The sequence below is a fragment of the Somniosus microcephalus genome, unplaced genomic scaffold, assembly GCF_052327205.1.
Source record: "Somniosus microcephalus isolate GS21.2 unplaced genomic scaffold, FLI_Smic_1.0 unresolved_chr9, whole genome shotgun sequence".
NCBI lineage: Eukaryota > Metazoa > Chordata > Chondrichthyes > Squaliformes > Somniosidae > Somniosus > Somniosus microcephalus.
The window spans coordinates 37,959,199-37,976,538 of record NW_028225187.1 but is presented as its reverse complement, the minus strand read 5'-3'; the positions used below and the strand labels follow the sequence as shown (position 1 = coordinate 37,976,538).

The 17,340-nt window shown below is 44.8% G+C and overlaps 1 protein-coding gene across 1 annotated transcript in view; it reads left to right on the top strand.

The window, feature by feature from the left end:
• LOC147085083 (leukocyte immunoglobulin-like receptor subfamily A member 3) overlaps window positions 1-17,340 on the top strand; it is a 118,995-nt gene that overhangs the window by 77,993 nt on the left and 23,662 nt on the right. Inside the window, exon 3 of the mRNA XM_085979427.1 lies at window positions 12,236-12,299. Within this exon, the coding sequence (XP_085835553.1) occupies window positions 12,236-12,299 (64 nt within the window). The remainder of the gene's footprint in view (window positions 1-12,235; window positions 12,300-17,340) is intronic.

Here is a 17,340-nt window from a genome sequence, read left to right as displayed (position 1 = left end):
GACAGGACGGTGTGACTACGAGTGAGGAAGGTACAGGGATCCAGGATGTAGTGTTGAAGGAGACGCAGCCCTTGTTCTTGTCCAGCAGGATCGAGGTTCTTACTCCCTGTGAGGGCGGGAGCGGGGACTGCAGGGAGGATGAGCAACCTGGCCACAGCACCGTGGTACAGGGGGCCATTCAAGTGGAGGGAGTAAAAAGAAATGTTGTAGTGGTAGGGGGTAGTATCATTAGGGGGATAGATAGGGTTCTCTGCAGTCAAGAGCGGGAGTCCCGAAGGCTGTGTTGCCTGCCCGGGTTAAGGACATCTCTTCTGGGCTGGAAAGAAACTTGGAGTGGGAGGGGGAGGATCCAGTTGTCGTGGTCCATGTTGGTACAAACGACGTAGATAGGGCAAGGAAGACGGTTCTGTTAAAGGAGTATGAGCAGCTAGGGGTCAAATTCAAAAACAGAACCTCAAGGGTAATAATCTCTGGGTTATTACCTGAGCCACGAGCGAATTTGGCTAGGATAAATAAAATTAAAGAGTTAAATGCGTGTCTCAAAGACTGGTGTGGGAGAAATGGGTTTTGCTTCTTGGGGCACTGGCACCAGTACTTGGACAGGAGGGAGCTGTTCTGTTGGGACGGACTCCACTTGGCCAGTGCTGGGACTAGAGTCCTGGCGAATCATATAACTAGGGCTGTAGAGAGGGCTTTAAACTAATTAGTGGGGTGGAGGTTTCTAGAGAGCAAATAATAGAAATGACAACAGAGAAGGTCATAGACTTAGGTAGCAGTGGGGGAATTAAAAAACAGAATGTGTCAGGAAGGGACAGAAGGTATGGGGTAAAAAGTAAAGTACTAAGAAGGGAAAAAACAGGAACTAAGTGTTACAAAACATATTTGAAAGTTCTTTATCTGAATGCACGTAGCATTCGTAACAAAATGAATGAGTTAACGGCACAAATAATGACATATGGGTATGATCTTGTGGCCATTACAGAAACATGGCTGCAGGGTGACCATGACTGGGAATTAAACATACCAGGTTATTTAACAATCAGGAAGGACAGGCAGGAAGTGAGAGGAGGTGGGGTGGCTATGTTAATAAAGGAAGGAATCACTATAATACAGAGAAATGATATTGGGTCAAAGGAGCAGGATAGTGAAACAGTTTGGGTGGAGATAAGGAATAATAAGGGGAAAAAAAACTAGTGGGTGTAGTCTATAGGCCTCCAAACAGTTGCAACTCTGTTGGACGGAGTATTAATCAGGAAATAGTTGAGGCTTGTAAGAAGGGAACAGCTATAATTATGGGGGATTTAATTATCATATTAACCGGACAAAACAAATTGGGCAGAGCAGCCTTGAGGATGAGTTCATTGCGTGTATTAGGGATGGGTTTCTTGAGCAGTAGGTAACTGAACCGACCAGGGGGCAAGCAACCTTAGATTTGGTCCTGTGTAATGAGACAGGATTGATTAAAAATGTCCTAGTAAAGGATCCCCTTGGAATGAGTGACCATAACATGGTTGAGTTCCATATTCAATTAGAGGGTGAGAAGGTTGGATCTCAAACAAGCATGCTGAGCTTGAATAAAGGAGACTATGAAGGTATGAGAGCGGAATTAATTAGAGTGGACTGGGAAAATAGATTAAAGGTTAAGACGGTACATGATCAGTGGTGTACATTTAAGGAGTTATTTTACAACTTCCAAAAAAAATGTATTCCACTGAGGAAAAAAGGGTGTAAAAGAAAATATAGCCATCCGTGGCTAAGTAAAGTAATTAAGGATAGTATCCGACTAAAAACAAGAGCATATAAGGTAGCCAAATCTAGTGGGAGGATGGAAGATTGGGAGGTCTTTAAAAGACAGCAAAAAATAACTAAAAGATTGATTAAGAAAGGGAAGATAGATTATGAAAGTAAATTAGCAAAAACTATAAAAACAGACAGTAAAAGTTTCTGTAGTTATATAAAAAGAAGAAGGGTGGCTGAAGTAAATGTTGGTCCCTTAGAGGATGAGACCGGGAAATTAATGGTGGGAAACATGGAGATGGCAAAAACACTGAACAATTATTTTGTATCAGTCTTTACAGTAGAGGACACTAAGAATATCCCAACACAGGACAAACAGGGGGCTCAAGGGGGGGAGGAACTAAATACGATTAAAATCACTAAGGAAGTGGTACTTGGTAAAATAATGGGACTCAAGGCGGATAAATCCCCTGGACCTGATGGCTTGCATCCTAGGGTCTTGAGGGAAGTAGCGGTAGGGATTGTTGATGCATTGGTAATAATTTTCCAAAACTCACTGGACTCAGCAAAGGTCCCGGCAGATTGGAAAACTGCTAATGTAACACCCTTATTTAAAAAGGGTAGTAGGCAGAAGGCTGGAAACTATAGACCTGTTAGCCTAACATCTGTGGTTGGTAAAATGTTAGAGTCCATTATAAAGGAGACAGTAACGGGACATTAGGATAAACATAATTTAATAGGACAAACTCAGCATGGTTTCATGAAGGGGAAGTCATGTTTGACAAATTTGCTTGAGTTTTTTGAGGAAGTAACATACAGTGTGGATAAAGGGGAACCAGTGGACGTAGTGTATTTAGACTTCCAAAAGGCATTTGACAAGGTGCCACACAAAAGATTATTGCTCAAGATAAAAAATCACTGGATTGGGGGTAATATTCTGGCGTGGGTGGAGGATTGGCTCTCTAACAGAAAGCAGAGAGTTGGGATAAATGGTTCGTTCTCAGATTGGCAACCAGTAACTAGTGGTGTTCCGCAGGGGTCAGTGCTGGGTCCCCAACTCTTTACAATCTATATTAACGATTTGGAGGTGGGGACCGAGTGTAACATATCACAGTTTGCAGATGATACAAAGATGGGAGGAAAGTACTGAGTGAGGAGGACATAAAAAACCTGCAAAGGGACATAGACAGGCTAAGTAAGTGGGCAGAGATTTGGCAGATGGAATACAATACTGGAAAGTGTGAGGTTATGCACTTTGGCAGGAAAAATCATAGAGCAAGATATTATCTTAATGGCAAGAAACTGGAAAGTACTGTAGTACAAAGGGATCTGGGGGTCCTGGTGCATGAAACACAAAAAGTTATTATGCAGGTGCAGCAAGTGATTAAGAAGGCCAATGGAATGTTGGCTTTTATTGCAAGGGGGCTGGAATATAAAAACAGGGAGGTATTGCTGCAGTTGTACAAGGTATTGGTGAGACCGCACCTGGAATACTGCATACAGTTTTGGTGTCCATACTTAAGAAAAGACATACTTGCTCTCGAGTCAGTACAAAGAAGGTTCACTCGGTTAATCCCGGGGATGAGGGGGTGGTCATATGAGGAGAGGTTGAGTAGATTGGGACTCTACTCATTGGAGTTCAGAAGAATGAGAGGCGATCTTATTGAAACATATAAGATTGTGAAGGGGCTTGATCGGGTGGATGCGGTGAGGATGTTCCCAATGATGGGTGAAACTAGCACTAGGGGGCATAATCTTAAAATAAGGGGCTGCTCATTCAAAACTGAGATGAGGAGAAACTTCTTCACTCAGAGGGTGGTAGGTTTGTGGAATTTGCTGCCCCAGAAAGCTGTGGAAGCTGCATCATTAAATAAATTTAAAACAGAGATAGATAGTTTCCTAGAAGTAAAGGGAATTAAGGGTTACGGGGAGCGGGCAGGAAATTGGACACAGCACCGTGGAGCGGGTAGTGGAGTGGGCCCAGGGGCCGTGTAGCCTTGTTCTGCTCCTACTGTGTTCTAATTCTGTGTTAGATTTCAGGAGCTGGTTTTATTCCTGTTCCTGGCTGGGGTGGAGATCGCCTTTACAGAAGGTAAGTACTGTGGAAAATATAGGGACAGAGTGATCTCCTGGAAGAATTTCGATCGCCTAGTTGGGTCGGAGAGGAATTCCCTGGATTTTTTTCTCCCAAATTGGCCATTGGATCTTTATCTGGTTTTTCGCCTCTCCCAGGAGATCACATGGGTTCGGGTGGATGCAGAGTGATAGAACATTTAAGGTTAGGATCAGATCAGCCATGATCTTATTGAATGGTGGAGCAGGCTCGAGGGGCCAATCAGCCTACCCCTGCTGCTATTTCTTATGTTCTTATGTTCTTATGTAAGGCCTTAGTGCGAGAATCAGGGGGAATCGCGGGTTGAGCGGCTGTATAAAGGCTCCAGAGATCAGGTAAGGCCTCAGAGCGAAAATCGGCGGGAATCGCGGGCTGAGCAGCTGCATAAAGGCTCCCGAGACCCAGGGAAGGCCTCAGTACGAGAATCGGCGGGAATCGCGGGCTGAGCGGCTGTATAACGGCCCCAGAGACCAGGTAAGGCCTCAGTGCGAGAATCGGCGGGAATCGTGGGCTGAACGGCTGTATAAAGGCTACAGAGACCAGATAAGGACTCATGCGAGAATCGGCGGGAATCGCGGTCTGAGCGGCTGGATAAAGGCTCCAGAGACCAGGTAAGGACTCAGTGCGAGAATCGGCGGGAATCGCGGTCTGAGCGGCTGTATAAAGGCTCGAGAGACCAGGTAAGGCCTCAGTGCGAGAATCGGCGGGAATCGCGGTCTGAGCGGCTGTATAAAGGCTCCAGAGACCAGGTAAGGCCTCAGTGCAAGAATCGGTGGGAATCGCGGACTGAGCGGCTGTATAAATGCTCCAGAGACCCAGGTAGGTTTACCAATCTCCAGTCTTGGAACTCGGAGGGAAGGAGAGAGGTAAAAAGTAATCCAAGTGTGACGTCACCAGAAAGCGGGTAAGTGATTGGTTGGTAAGTAATTCTCCCTTTTTAAGCTTAAATCTCTTTGGTTTATAGTTTCTAAGGTGTGATATTCACCATCTAGAATCGGGGCAGAGGTTATTTAAGAATAATATTAATAAATTTAATTAATTACATAGAATGGGAGATCAGGTGATGTGTTGCTGCTGCAATATTTGGGAGCTGGTGGACACCATTGATACTCACGATGATCACATTTGCAGTAAGTGTTGGCTGCATGAGGAATTCCGGCTCCGTGTTGAAGAGCTGGAGTCCGAGCTTCAAACACTGAGACACATCAGGGAGGGGGAGAGTTACCTGGACTCTGTGTATCACGAGGTATTCACACCAATTAGATTAATTAATTCAGATGTAGTCCGTGGCCAGGGTCAGGATGATGTGACTAGAAGTGAGGCAGGTACGGGGATCCAGGAGGTAGTGTTGGAGGAGCCACAGCCCTTGCACTTGTCCAACAGGTTCGAGGCACTTACTCCCTGTGAGGATGGGAACAGGGACTGCGGGGAGGATGAGCAACCTGGCCACAGCACCGTGGAGCGGGGGGCCATTCAAGAGGGGGGAGTTAAAAGAAATGTTGTACTGGTAGGGGATAGTATCGTTAGGGGGATAGATAGAGTTCTTTGCAGCCGAGAGCGAGAGTCCCGAAGGCTGTGTTGCCTGCCCGGTGCCAGGGTTAAGGACATCTCCTCTGGACTGGAGAGAAACTTGGAGTGGGAAGGGGAGGATCTAGTTGTCGTGGTCCATGTTGGTACAAAGGACGTAGATAGGACAAGGAAGACGGTTCTGTTAAAGGAGTATGAGCAGCTAGGGGTCAAATTCAAAAACAGAACCTCAAGGGTAATAGTCTCTGGGTTATTACCTGGGCCACGAGTGAATATGGCTAGGATGAATAAAATTATAGAGATAAATGCGTGACTTAAAGACTGGTGTGGGAGAAATGGGTTTTGCTTCTTGGGACACTGGCACCAGTACTGGGACAGGAGGGAGCTGCTCCATTGGGACAGACTCCACTTGGCCAGTGCTGGGACTAGAGTCCTGGTGAATCATATAAGTAGGGCCGTCGAGAGGGCTTTAAACTAATTAGTGGGGGGGGGGGAGGTTTTTGGGGACCAAATAATAGAATTGACAACGGAGAAGGTCATAGACTTAGGTAGCAGTGGGGAAATTAAAAAACAGAATGAGTCAGGAAGGGACAGAAGGTATGGAGTAAAAGGTAAAGTAGTAAAAGGGGAAAAAACAGGAACTAAGTGTCACAAAACATATTTGAAAGTTCTTTATCTGAATGCACATAGCATTCGTAACACAATGAATGAGTTAACGGCTCAAATAACGACATATGGGTATGATCTTGTGGCCATTACAGAAACATGGCTGCAGGGTGACCATGACTGGGAATTAAACATACCAGGTTATTTAAGAATCAGGAAGGACAGGCAGGAAGGGAGGGGAGGTGAGGTGGCTATGTTAATAAAGGAAGGAATCACTAGAATACAGAGAAATGATATTGGGTCAAAGGAGCAGGATAGTGAAACCGTTTGGGTAGAGATAAGGAATAATAAGGGGAAAAAAAACACTAGTGGGCGTAGTCTGTAGGCCTCCGAACATTTGCAACATTGTTGGATGAAGTATTAATCAGGAAATAGTTGAGGCTTGTAATAAGGGAACATCTATAATTATGGGGGATTTTAACTATCATTTTAACTGGACAAATCAAATAGGGCAGAGCAGCCTTGAGGATGAGTTCATTGAATGTATTAGGAATGGGTTTCTTGAGCAGTATGTAACTGAACCGACCAGGGAGCAAACAACCTTCGATTTGGTCCTGTGTAATGAGACAGGATTAATTAAAAATGTCCTAGTAAAGGATCCCCTTGGACTGAGTGACCATAACATGGTTGAATTCCATATTCAAGTAGAGGTTGAGAAGTTTGGATCTCAAACAAGCGTGCTGTGCTTGAATAAAGGAGACTATGAAGGAATGAGAGCGGAATTGATTAGAGTGGACTGGGAAAATAGATTAAAGGGTAAGACGGTACATGATCAGTGGTGTACATTTAAGGAGTTATTTTACAACTTCCAAACAATATATATTCCACTGAGGAAAAAATGGTGTAAAAGAAAAGATAGCCATCCGTGGCTAATTAAAGTAATTAATGATAGTATCCGACTAAAAACCAGGGCACATAAGGTAGCCAAATCTAGTGGGAGGATAGAAGATTGGGAGGTCTTTAAAAGACAGCAAAAAATAACTAAAAGATTGATTAAGAAAGGGAAGATTGATTATGAAAGTAAATGAGCAAAAAATATAAAAACGGATAGCAAAAGTTTCTATAGTTATATAAAAAGAAAAAGGGTGGCTAAAGTAATTGTTGGTCCCTTAGAGGATGAGACTGGGAAATTAATGGTGGGAAACATGGAGATGGCAAAAATGCTGAACAAATATTTTGTATCAGTCTTTACAGTAGAGGACACTAAGAATATCCCAACACTGGACAAACAGGGGGCTCTAGGGGGAGAGGAGCTAAATACGATTAAAATCACTAAGGAAGTGGTACTTGGTAAAATAATGGGAGTTAAGCCGAATAAATCCCCTGGACCTGATGGCTTACATCCTAGGATCTTGAGGGAAGTGCCGGTACGGATTGTTGATGCATTGGTAATAATTTTCCAAAACTCCCTGGACTCAGCAAAGGTCCCGGCAGATTGGAAAACTGCTAATGTAACACCCTTATTTAAAAAGGGTAGTAGGCAGAAGGCTGGAAACTATAGAACTGTTAGCCTAACATCTGTGGTTGGTAAAATGTTAGAGTCCATTATTAAGGAGACAGTAACGGGACATTTGGATAAACATAATTTAATAGGACAAAGTCAGCATGGTTTCACAAATTTGCTTGAGTTCTTTGAGGAAGTAACATACAGGGTGGATAAAGGAGAACCAGTGGATGTAGTGTATTTAGACTTCCAAAAGGCATTTGACAAGGTGCCACACCAAAGATTATTGCTCAAGATAAAAAATCATGGGATTGGTGGTAATATTCTGGCGTGGGTGGAGAATTGGCTCTCTAACAGAAAGCAGAGAGTTGGGATACATGGTTCATTCTCAGACTGGCAATCAGTAACTAGTGGTGTTCCGCAGGGGTCAGTGCTGGGTCCCCAACTCTTTACAATCTATATTAATGATTTGGAGGAAGGGACCGAGTGTAACATATCAAAGTTTGCAGATGATACAAAGATGGGAGGGAAAGTAGTGAGTGAGGAGGACATAAAAAACCTGCAAAGTGACATAGACAGTCTAAGTAAGTGGGCAAAGATTTGGCAGATGGAATACAATACTGGAAAGTGTGAGGTTATGCACTTTGGCAGGAAAAATCATAGAGCAAGTTATTATCTTAATGGCAAGAAAATAGAAAGTACTGTAGTACAAAGGGATCTGGGGGTCCTGGTGCACGAAACTCAAAAAGTTAGTATGCAGGTGCAGCAAGTGATCAAGAAGGCCAATGGAATGTTGGCTTTTATTGCTAAGGGGACAGAATATAAAAACAGGGAGGTATTGCTGCAGTTATACAAGGTATTGGTGAGGCCGCACCTGGAATACTGCATAAAGTTTTGGTGTCCATACTTAAGAAAATACATATTTGCTCTCGAGTCAGTACAAAGAAGGTTCACTCGGTTAATCCCGGGGATGAGGGGGTGGTATTATGAGGAGAGGTTGAGTAGATTGGGACTCTACTCATTGGAGTTCAGAAGAATGAGAGGCGATGTTATTGAAACATATAAGATTGTGAAGGGGCTTGATTGGGTGGATGCAGTGAGGATGTTACCAATGATGGGTGAAACTAGAACTAGGGGGCATAATCTTAGAATAAGGGGCTGCTCTTTCAAAACTGAGATGAGGAGAAACTTCTTCACTCAGAGGGTGGTAGGTTTGTGGAATTTGCTGCCCCAGAAACATGTGGAAGCCACATCATTAAATAAATTTAAAACAGAAATAGATAGTTTCCTGGAAGTAAAGGGAATTAAGGGTTACGGGGAGCGGGCAGGAAATTGGATATGAGTCTAGGTTCGGAATGGTCATGGCCCTGTGTGTAGTGGAGCGGGCCCAGGGGCCGTGTAGCCTGGTTCTGCTCCTAATTCTTGTGTTCTAATTCTGTGTTAGATTTCAGGAGATGGTTTTATTCCTGTTCCTGTCTGGGGTGGAGATCGCCTTTACAGAAGGTAAGAACTGTAGAAAATATCGGGACAGAGTGATCTCCTGGAAGAGTTTCGAACGCCTAGATGGGTCGGAGAGGAATTTGCCAGATTTTTTCTCCCAAAATGTCCATTGGGTTTTTTAGCTGGTTTTTCGCCTCTCCCGGGAGATCACATGAGTTCGGGTGGGATGGAGAGTGATAAAAGATTTGAGGTTAGGATCAGATCAGCCATGATCTTATTGAATGGTGGAGCAGGCTCGAGGGGCCGATTGGCCTACTCCTGCTCCTATTTCTTATGTTCTTATGTTCTTATGTATTCTGGATATCAATCATTACATGTTCAGCAAAGTATTCATTTTTCGGTCTAATTTTATGCTTGTCCTGTATATATGTAAGCTTGTCTAAATGCCTCTCTCTGTCTCTTTCTTTCTCTATATCTATAGTGAGAGAGAGTGTAAGAGAGAAATAGATACCAGAATCTGCACCGTGTATCTGAGAAGAACCTAAAATGATCATAATTATAAAGGGTTTTGATAGGTTGAATCAGGTGAAACGGTTCCCACTGGCTAGCGATCGGTGACCTGAGGATTCACATCTATGGTAATTGGCAAAAAAAGAGGGGTGTTGCGGGTATTTTTTTAATACCCGATTAATTATTACCTGAAATTCATTGCTTGAAATGAAAATAGAAACAGATTTCACAGTTAATTTAAGGTAAGTGATTTTATTGTTGAAAATGAAACATTTACAGGGCTTTGGTGAAAGAACAGGGGAGTGGGTCAACTGAATAGTTCTTTCAAAGAGACTGCACAGGCACGATGGCCACATTCTGTGCTGTTTTATTTTATACTAGCTGGAGTGCCCGGCGGTGCCGAGGCTTTTTCGAGGGCATGTTGTTGTTGGAAGAGAGAGAGAGAGCGACTGGGGGGGGGGGGAAGAGAGAGAGCGACTGGGAGGGAAGAGAGTGAGCGACTGCGGGGAGAAGAGAGAGAGCGACTGCGGGGGGGGAAGGGAAGAGAGCGACTGGGGGGGAAGAGAGAGAGCGACGGGGGGGAAGAGAGAGTGCGACTGGGGGGGGAAGAGAGAGAGCGACTGGGGGGGAAAGAGAGAGCGCGTGACGGGGGGAAAAGAGAGAGCGTGACGGGGGGGGAAAGGTGGCCCGATGGACCCCTGCGAAGGAAGGAAGAAGGTAAGCTCTCCCACCCCCTCACTCTTTCCCTCCCTGTCCCACCCCTTCACTCTCTCCCTTCCTCACCCTCTCTCTCTCCCTTCCCCATTTCTCTCCCTGCTTTACTCTCTCTCCCTCTCCCCTCCCCTCTCTACCTCTGCCCCCCTCTGTCCCTCTCCCTGCCCTCCCACCCTCTCTCGCTCCCCCCCCTCTCCCCACCCTCTCTCGCTCCCCTCCCCTCACCCTCCTCTCTCTCCCCTCCCCCCACTCTCCTCTCTCTCCCCTCCCCCCACCCTCCTCTCTCTCTGCTCCCCCCACCCTCCTCTCTCTCCCCTCCCCCCACCCTCCTCTCTCTCCGCTCCCCCCACCCTCTCTCTCTCCCCTCCCCCCACCCTCTTTCTTTCCCCTCCTCCCACCCTCCTCTCTCACCCCTACCCCCACCCTCCTCTCTCTCCCCTCCCCACACCCTCCTCTCTCTCCCCTCCACCCACCCTTCTCTCTCTCCACTCCCCCCACCCTCTCTCTCTCTCCCCTCCCCCCACCCTCTCTCTCCCCTCCCCCCACCCTCTCTCTATCTCCCCTCCTCTCCTCTCCTCCCTCTCTCTCTCTCTCCCCTCCTCACAAAGACATGGCCCAACCGAGTCCAGCGCCCCGGTCAGCAGGAGGTCCGCAGCCGCTGTTCGGCCGCAGGCCACAAAGCACCCGAGCCCAGCGCCGACGATGGCTCCACGGAGCTCCGTGCTGCCCCACGCACTGACGTGGCCCCGCCCTCCCGAGCTGGCTTGAAGATCGCCGATTGCGGCTGAGAGACGGCCGGCGGGCCCGGTTGCCAGGGTAACCCTAAGCCCCGCCCGAGATCAGCACTCCCGATAGCCCCGCCCCCCGCCCGAGCCGAGCGGGGAATAGAGAGAGAGACGCTGCATCTCAGCTGCTCCTGCTGCGCGCGCACCCATTAGTAAGGTAGCGGCGCTGGGCTGAGGCCCGCCCCTGCAGCCTTCGAGTGGGGCCGGGAGGTGCCTAGCTTGGGCGTGGTTGCGGAGGAGATGCCGAGGCTTCGAGGCCTATCTGGAAAAACGGGGAAAGGTAGGAAAATTAATGAGATTAGATAAGTTAATAACTTTCTAAATATTTTTTTTTAATAACAATATGTGTTTTAAAAGCAACGTTTTTTTTTAAAGACGCAGAAAGCGGGAAAAAGAAAGGAAACGTTTGGAATCAAGATGGCGGTGACTCACCTCGGTTCAGAACGATAAGGCCCACCCAGACACGCACCGATTGGTCGACTGTCAGGTCACCAAAGCGTAGGATTGGTCAATCGTCCCGTCACTCGACCGTAGGAGGGCCCGGTCACACACGGCAGCAACCCGGCGTACGATTGGTCGACCTCGCGGTCACTCTGTCGCTAATGAGCAGATAATGAGATGCTAATGAGCGGAATGTTGAAGGTTTTTCGGATACCGCGGGCGTGATTTTAGCCCGGCCGAAACGTAAATACGCTTAAGACCGTTTTGGAAAGGTAAACTTTCTTTCGACGTAACGCACGCGTAGGTACGCTCTGTAACTTTCGAGCGCATAGCCCGACGGACGCACACGTGAGGACAGACAGACAGACAGAAGGACAGACAGAAGGACAGAAAGACAGATCGACCGATTTATATATATAGATATACAACAATTTGTAATATGTCTCTGAAAAGTACACAAAATACTTCTGATTAACGAAATTGTTTGCTGCATGTCGTTGGAATAATACAGTGTGTCATTATCAGAGATGAAATATATGTGAAGTGATTTGTTCACTGTCCATGGGTGATAAACATTGCTTCCTCCTAAATACTGCACTGGCTGCAGATAGGCTACAGTAGGTGAAGCTAATATTTAAACAAATCTGCACTTTGAATAATGTAGCGAGTAATCTTATTGTTGTACTGAAAATTAAACAGGATTGTTATGTGTTTAGCAATTAAATGTAATAATATGTACATATATAAGCAAATATATTAAGATAACGTCAACATACATTTAACATAATCTGGAATAGAAATTAATCCTTCTGAGCTTCTCTCTGCGATCCTAAAACAGTCTCTGTTTTTTTAAATTAGGGTTTTCAGTCCTTCATCATTGAAACAAGATGTTTAATAGTGAAAGATCTTCAGAGAGGCGCCAGTAAGTTATATGTGATTGCCTAAAACGCACTGCCATTGTAGGTGGTTGTTTCAATACATTGTTTAATATATGCTACAAGCTTATATATACATATATAGGAAAAGGAGGAGGCCATTCTGCCCCTCGAGCCTGTTCTGCCATTCATTGAGATCATGGTAAATCTGCGATCTAATTCCACAAACCCGCCTTTGGCCCATATCCATTAATTCCATTGGTTAACGGAAAGCTATCAATCTCCGATTTGAAATTAGCAATTGATCTGGCAAGAATTGTCATTTGCGAGAGACAGTTTCAATCTTCGACCATCATTTGTGTGTATAATTTTGGAATTTCATATTTTCACTCCTGATAGTTCTGGCTCTAATTTTAAGACTATGCCACCTAGTCCAGGAATCCCTAACAAACGGAAATAGTTTATCTCTATCTATCTTATCTGTTACCCTTACTTTCTTGAAAATATCGAACAGATCAACCCCTCACCTTCTAAATTTTATGAAATACATGCCTTATTTGTGTAATCTCTCCTCGTAACTCAATATATTATATATACACACACACACAGACACTGGTGTAACATGACAAATTCATGTTCAGAATGAGTGTGTAGTAATTGTATGTGCTGACAGGTCAGGAAGACAGTGTTTGAAGACCAGGACCTCAAACCCAGCAATAAGCTCATGGTCTACAAATCAGCAGTGATACCCGCCCTGCTGTACGCCTCAGAGACATGGACCTTGTACAGGAGGCACCTCAAAACACTGGAGAGGTACCACCAATGCTGCCTCCGCAAGATCCTGCAAATCCTTTGGCAGGATAGGCGCACCAATGGTAGTATTCTCGCTCAGGCCAACATCCCCAGCATCGAAGCTTTGACCACGCTTGATCAGCTCCGATGGATGGGTCACATTGTCCGCATGCCCGATACCAGACTTTCAAAATAAGCGCTCTACTCGGAGCTCCGGCACGGCAAGAGAGCCCCAGGTGGGCAGAGGAAACGCTTCAATGACACCCTCAAAGCCTTCTTGAAAAATTGTAACATCCCCAACGACACCTGGGAAGCCCTGGCCGAAGAACAGAGCAAAAGTGGAGGAGAAGCATCCGGGAAGGTGACGAACAGCTCCAGTCTCTTTGTCGGGAGCAAGCAGAAGCCAAGCTCCAACAGCGGAAGGAGCACACGTCAACCCAAGCACCCCACCCACCTGCCCCTTCTACCACCATCTGCCCCACCTGTGACAGAGACTGTAGTCCTGCATTGGACTCATCAGTCACCTGTGAACCCATTTTTAATGTGGAAGCAAGTCATCCTCGGTTCCGAGGGACTGCCTATGAAGATGAAGAAGATTATTCGTTCCTTTAGTAACAACTTGATTAACATGATATCTGTGTTGCAAGCTCGGTTACGACAGCAACAGCCACATCATATCCGTTATGTCCAAACCAACGACTAAGGAAATTAAGAAAGAAAACTCTCTCGGTCCTTTGGAGGATCGAAAATTGTGAGCGAATCTAATTAGAAGATGTATACTCTCTCAGTTCTTCTTGGGATCGTTGTGTATGATTCTAGTGTCTGGTAATTTTAACTCCTCGGAGATTTTTATTTCAATGTAAAGTTGAAATAGAGAGTGACGCAAACTGTTTGAATTAAGGAACAGTCTACACAGGGCGTTGCTCGCTGCTGTTTTTTTTTTCTAAGGAGCATAGTCGGTCAAACTCGACCTGTATTTGTCATTGCTAAAAGGTGGGCGAGCAATTCACAGGTAACAAACTGGATGATGTGCTCTGGTAGCTTAAACAATAAATCACACAGATGTTTCTCAAGATCTGGACACTCTTCTCGTACAGTTTTGAAAGCGGGTTAAAGGAAGTAAGGGCAGGGTATGTGTGGCTGCTATATAATTAATTCAAAGACACTTTGTCTATCGAACTTACTTCAAATGGTAAGTGCTGGTCACACTCAAAAGGTCAGGCATCAACTGTGGAGAGAGGGTAGAGTTATTGTTTCAGTTCAACGAACTTTCATCAGAACTGGAAGTTGTTAGTGTTGAGCAGCTTTTAAGAATATAAAGTGCCAGGATAAAGGTGAAAGGAAATTAATAAAAGGAGGCAGTCTGTGATAGGTTGGAGGACGTGAGTGATTCAGTGACAAAATGGATGATGGTGTAAGGCAAATGGGAGTGCTAATGTTGCAAGTCTAGAAAGACATATTGGGTGCAGAGGATTTTTAATGGTTACAGTAGAACAGCGGGAGGTAAGGGAATCGTGGGGAATCTAACCAGGTAGAGAGGCTTGCCCTGGTTCGGGAATGAGGTGGAAGACTGCCAGGGGTGCGGTTGGTTGTTGGAAATAGTTTCTGGGAGGGAAGGGCTGATGGCGGAAGTGTGGGAAAGAGGTTTCTGGGAGTGGTCCCCAGTTCCTGCACTTATTTTAATAACACTTCATCTCTAATATCTTCTAATTCTCATTACATTTATCGACCTGAATCGTTAACTCTGTTTCACTCTCCACAGATACTGCCTGACCTGCTGAGTGTTTCCTGAATTTCCTGTTTGTATTTCAGGATTCCAGGATTCACAGTGTTTTGTTTTATCTATCTGCCTCACTATCTCGTTGTTTTTTCTTTCTTACTATCACTCTTTTTTTCTTTCTTTCCTTCTTTCTTTATTTATTTCACTCTCTCTTTCTTTCTCTCTCTTTCTTTCTTATTTACTTTCTTTCTACCATTCTTTTTTCTTTCTGTCTCTTCTATCTTTCAATCTTACTTTCTTTCAAACTTTCTATATTTCTGTCGTTCTTTCTCACTCTTTTTCCTATTTCTTTCTTTCTTACTTTCGGTCTACCATTCTTTATTTCTTTCTATCTCTTTCTTTCAATCTTTCTTTCTTTCAATCCTTCTTTCAGTCTTTCTTTCAATCTTTCTTCCTTTCTTTCAATCTTTCTTTCTTTCAATCTTTCTTTCTTTCTTTCAATCTATCTTTCAATCTTTCTTTCTTTCAATCTTTCTTTCTTTCAATCTAGCTTTCAATCTTTCTTTCTTTCAATCTCTCTTTCTCTCTCTCTTTCTCTCTCTCTTTCTCTCTGTTCATTTGTTGCTCTGTGTCTATATCGATGTGTGCATCTATCACCTTTTGCACTATTCCACAGGTTGTTCCCCTGTTTCTATGCCCATGAGCTCTTTGACTGGCAGTCCGGACCCGAGCCGTTCATTTCTCTTTCCACTTTCTCTCCCCTTTTACTTTCTTGCTATCCATCCATGACAGCGCCCTCCTGTTGTTCTGCCTCCTTTGCTCTCTCCACTTTCGGATACTCCGCCCTCCCAAACCCCTACCCCAATCCCACATAACGAATAAGGGATGTTACACGTTCCTTTTTTTGACAACTTGACTAATGTTAACCCAGTGCCCTAATTAGTGACTTCAGTCTGTGTTGCAATCTCGGTTGCTACAGCAACATTCACGTCATACCCGTTATCTCCAAACCAATGATGAAGGCAATTAACAAAACAAAATATCTTGGTATTTTGGAGGATCCGCACAGCGTGCATGAATCTAATTAGAACATGCATTCTCTCTCAGCTGTTCTTGGGATCGCTGGATATGGGTGTACTGTCTGGTAACATTAACTACTCGAAGATGTTTACGTCTATAAAAAGTTCAAATATATCTAACTCCGTCTTGAATTTATTTAATGAATTGGCCTCAACTGCCTTGTGTGGTAGTGAATTCCACAGGTTCACCACTCTCTGGGTGAATAAATTCCTCCTCATCTCTGTCCTAAATGGCTTACCCCTTATCTTTAGACTGTGATCCCTGGTTCTGGAATCCCGTGCCATTGGGTACATTCTTCCCGCATCTAGTCTGTCTAGTCCTGTCAGAATTTTATCTCATTCTTCTAAACTCCAGCGAGTATAAGCCCAATCGACCCAATCTTTCCTCATATAGCATTCCTGCCATCCCAGGTATCAGTCTGGTGAATATTCGCTGCACTCTCTTCTTGGCAAGAACATCCTTCCTCAGGTAAGGCGACCAAAACTGCACACAATACTCAAGGTGTGGTCTCACCAAGGCCCTGTACAACTGCAGCAAGACATCCTTGTTCCTGTACTCGAACCTTCTCAGTACAAAGGCCAACATACCATTTGCCTTCTTAACTGCCTGCTGCACCTGCATGCTTACCTTCAGCGACTGGTGCACAAGGACACCCAGGTTTCATTGCACTTTCCCTTCTCCCAATCTATTTCCGTTCAGATAATAAACTGCCTTCCTGTTTTTGCTACAAAAGTGGATAACCTCGCATTTATCCACATTATACTACATTTGCCATGCATCTGCCCAATCATCCAACCTGTCCAAATCATACTGGAGTCTCTTGGCATAGCACACCTGCTCACCCAGCTTTATATAGTCTGCAAACTTGGAGATATTACATCTAATTCCCTCATCTAGATCAGTAATATATTTTGTGAATAGCTGGGTTCCTAGTCCCGATCCCTGCGATACCTCACTAGTCCCTGCCTGCTACTCAGAAGAAGACCCATTTATTCCAACTCTTTGCTTCCTGTCTGCCAACGAGTTCTCTATCCAAGTTAGTACCTTGCCCCCAATCCTGTGTGCTTTATCTTTACACGCTAATCTCTTATGCGTGACCTTATCAAAATGCTTTTGATAGCCCAAATACACCACATCCACTGGTTCTCCCTTATCTATTCTAACAGTTACATCCTCAAAAAATTCCAGTAGATTATTCAAGCACGATTTACCTTTTGTAAATCCATGTTGAGTTTGTTCAATCCTGTCACTGTTTTCCAAGTGCTCTGCTATTACATCTTTTATAATGGCCTGCAGCATTTGCCCACTACCGATGTCAGGCTTACCGGTCTATAATTCCCTATGGTCTGTCTTCCACCTTTTTTGAATAATGGGGTAACATTAGCTATGCTCCAATCCATGGGAACTGTTCCAGAGTCTATTGAATTTTGGAAGATGACCAGAAATTCATCTACTATTTCTAGGGGCATTTCCTTAAGTACCCTAGGATGCAGATT